Genomic DNA, 2,917 nt, shown 5'->3' with positions numbered 1-2,917 from the left:
GTCAGACTTCCCCTGATTTATCCATCAGGTAAATTTGAAACACGAGCGGCTCTTCACCCATTAGTTAACGTTCTAGATTTTTCATCTTATTGAAAGAAAATATCTTACAATATTTCGTAACTGGAATTCAAACTATAAGTATTTGCGTAGTCTGTTGATCATGTTTGGGGGCAATTAGATGCCATGGCTGTAGATGGTTTTGATGTAAGTTTCTTAATCATGAATTTTTAAATCAAAATTTTAACCATCCAATGAATTTGAAAAGAAAACATGCATAGATCTATAGTTACAGCATTTACATCATATACTCTATTCAAAAATTTGACTTTAAATTTTGGATAGGGTAGCTAAAAGATCTTTGTATCAGATACCCTATCGATTCCTTAAATTATGCATTTATGAATAGTACTTTTCTAAATTTAGGGAATGAATTCCATTCCCTAAATATTATAGAGGAAAGAGAAGAAATAGAGAAGCTGATATATGATGTATTGAAAAATGGATATCCAAATTTAATAAAGTAATTTTTTTTACTTTAAATTATACATTTTAGATAGGAAAGTTGGTGTGGATGATCTAACATCAAATTCTACCACAATAATTAAATTAAACAATAATAGACGACGATTCAAAATGCAATGGATTTATCATCATTTCAGTGTTGTTCATAAAATATGATGACCCCTACCCCTAAGAAGAAGAAGAATAAAATGCAGATCTTTTGTAAAGATTAGGGTGGTTGCGTCGTACTCTCCTTACCCATGGGAAGTAAGGAGATTTCATATTATCCAATTCTACATAGCAATTTAGATATCAACCCATTAGTAATAACGGAATATGAATTAATAGATTTTACACATATAAGTCTACATCTAATAATATATACTTGTAATTAACAACAATTAGATCACTTATTAAATGTAATGACTTGAAATCGTGTGTTAAAATAATAGGTAGAGATTAAATCCAACAGGTTCTCCAATTTTATTCCACAACACAATACTGAAACAAAGTTTTTTTTAATCAATCCTAAGGCTAAGAAGATACTTCTTCTCCATGGAATATGCCACATGCTTGTTTCATTTCCACCTACTCTCTCATCTCCCCTCTTTACTTTACCCCTTCCAACACACTGAGCATATGCCAATATGCCTTAAAATATTCTCAACTCTTTCTCATCTGATTATTTATAGGTGAACGCTTTTGTGAGCACCCCTGTGAATTGGCTCAAGAGATTGGAGAAAAAGGAGGTGAATGAGAGAGGGAAGAAAGCAGTATGAAGTTTGGGAAGAAGCTCAGGAGGCAAATGGAGGACACCCTCCCTCAGTGGAGGGACAAGTTTCTCTCTTACAAGGATTTGAAGAAACTGGTCAGTCTCATATCTGCAACCCAACCACCCTGTTCCAAAGCTGAAGCTCACTTCATCCATTTCTTGGATGCTGAGATCGACAAGTTCAACACTTTCTTTGTCGAAATGGAGGAGGAGTTCATCATCCACCAAAAGGTTCATGTTCAACCAATTTTTTTTTTTTTTTCATGATTGTCATATGCTGAGTTTTTGCTGAAGCAGGAGTTGCAGGAGAGGATTAAGAGAGTGGCTGAGATTTATGGGGTCGGAGGGAGTCAGCCATTAGAGGAAAAGTATGAAGCAGAGATGAGAAAGATTAGGATGGAGATCGTCAATTTCCATGGTGAAATGGTTTTGCTGGTGAACTACAGTAGCATTAATTATACAGGTCTTTTGAATCATTTTCCTCATAAAATTATGAAGGAATTTAGTTCATTGATTGATGAAGAAATGAATTTGTAAAGCTAACCATGAATTTTCAGTAAAACTAACCTCTATTTCAGGTCTAGCAAAGATCTTGAAGAAATATGACAAAAGAACTGGAGGCCTTCTCAGATCGCCGTTCATCGAGAAGGTCTTGAAGCAGCCTTTCTTCACCACTGACCTCATCTCCAGGCTTGTCAAGGAATGTGAGAACACCATGGAGACTCTATTCCCTGCAGTTCTTGATCAATACCAGACTGGGGAAGGAGGTGAGAGGACCTTAATCATGGCAGAGCAGGTCTTCAGGAACACAGTGTCTGCTCTGGTGACCATGAAAGAACTAAGGAAAGGGAGCTCAACTTACGGCCACTTCTCCCTTCCTCCTTTGAGTTTGAGCTTGCCTGATCTTGATCTGCTGCAGTCCTGCATGCTTCCTTCACCAATCACCATTGTTTAAGATCAGAAGGTTGAGAAGTTCATATAGCAACAGTTTATAGAAATGAATAGTTAGTTTCTTCCTCACTGCTAGCTTGCAAGAGAAGTGCTACCATGATATACATGTAACAGAAGATATTAGAAACATAAGATTTTATTTTCTAGTCCAAAAGTTCTTTTGGAAAAGGAGGTTTGTTCTTTTCTCTGGAAAAAAAGACAAATATCTTCCTATCCACATCAAGAATTGTTTATTTTCCATGTGAAAAAGTTCAGACCACTTAATACTGGCTGTTCAAATGCTAGATCTTTACAAACTGAAGGAGAATAAATAGCCAACAGCATCAGTTCCTGCGCATCAAGAACACTCACAAAAAGATGGAATTGAAAGACAGGAATAGAGCACTTAATATGCTTATATGCAGAGTTAGTGAAGTTTTGGTTCTGTGGACAGATTAAGAGCATATTATTATTATTTTACTCTCAAAATAAATGTATAATCATCCATGCACTCTTCCACTTCTCCCCATATGCATCAGTTGCCTTAAAATAGAACTGCATTATGATAAATTTGAGTAATCGTAGTAACTAAATGATACTGGGTTAAATGCCATAAGACAAATAGTTCTTGTAGATGTCTAGCTTCCGAGTAAATCTCCTTGCCTGTAAAAAATACAAGACTTATTCCAATGTATACTTCTAACACTTTAAGGA

At 35.6% G+C, this 2,917-nt stretch overlaps 1 protein-coding gene across 4 annotated transcripts; it reads left to right on the top strand.

Annotated features, from left to right (window-relative positions):
- The first annotated feature begins 1,111 nt into the window (after positions 1-1,111).
- On the top strand, positions 1,112-2,488 carry LOC122046784 (SPX domain-containing protein 3-like). 4 transcript variants are annotated; one of them, XM_042607650.1, is made up of 3 exons: positions 1,112-1,504; positions 1,580-1,736; positions 1,831-2,488. In XM_042607650.1, exons 1-3 carry the CDS (start codon positions 1,277-1,279, stop codon positions 2,226-2,228), a joined length of 783 nt encoding a protein of 260 aa, XP_042463584.1. In that variant the 5' UTR covers positions 1,112-1,276; the 3' UTR covers positions 2,229-2,488. The 4 variants fall into 4 exon arrangements, with proteins under 4 accessions (XP_042463584.1, XP_042463587.1, XP_042463583.1 ...); XM_042607653.1 differs by having other exon boundaries at positions 1,120-1,504; positions 1,852-2,488; XM_042607649.1 differs by having other exon boundaries at positions 1,124-1,504; positions 1,571-1,736.
- The last annotated feature ends 429 nt before the right edge of the window (positions 2,489-2,917 follow it).

This window comes from Zingiber officinale, chromosome 2B (assembly GCF_018446385.1).
Source record: "Zingiber officinale cultivar Zhangliang chromosome 2B, Zo_v1.1, whole genome shotgun sequence".
NCBI classification, from domain to species: Eukaryota; Viridiplantae; Streptophyta; class Magnoliopsida; order Zingiberales; family Zingiberaceae; genus Zingiber; species Zingiber officinale.
This window is presented reverse-complemented; position numbering and strand designations above follow the sequence as displayed.

Bases quoted from the DNA above. Each gene is read 5' to 3' on its own strand.
- LOC122046784 (XM_042607649.1), top strand. From the start codon at position 1,277: ATGAAGTTTGGGAAGAAGCTCAGGAGGCAAATGGAGGACACCCTCCCT. The intron at 1,505-1,570 runs GTTCATGTTCAA...TTGCTGAAGCAG, and splicing joins AGTTCATCATCCACCAAAAG to GAGTTGCAGGAGAGGATTAA. The intron at 1,737-1,830 runs GTCTTTTGAATC...ATGAATTTTCAG, and splicing joins CAGTAGCATTAATTATACAG to TAAAACTAACCTCTATTTCA.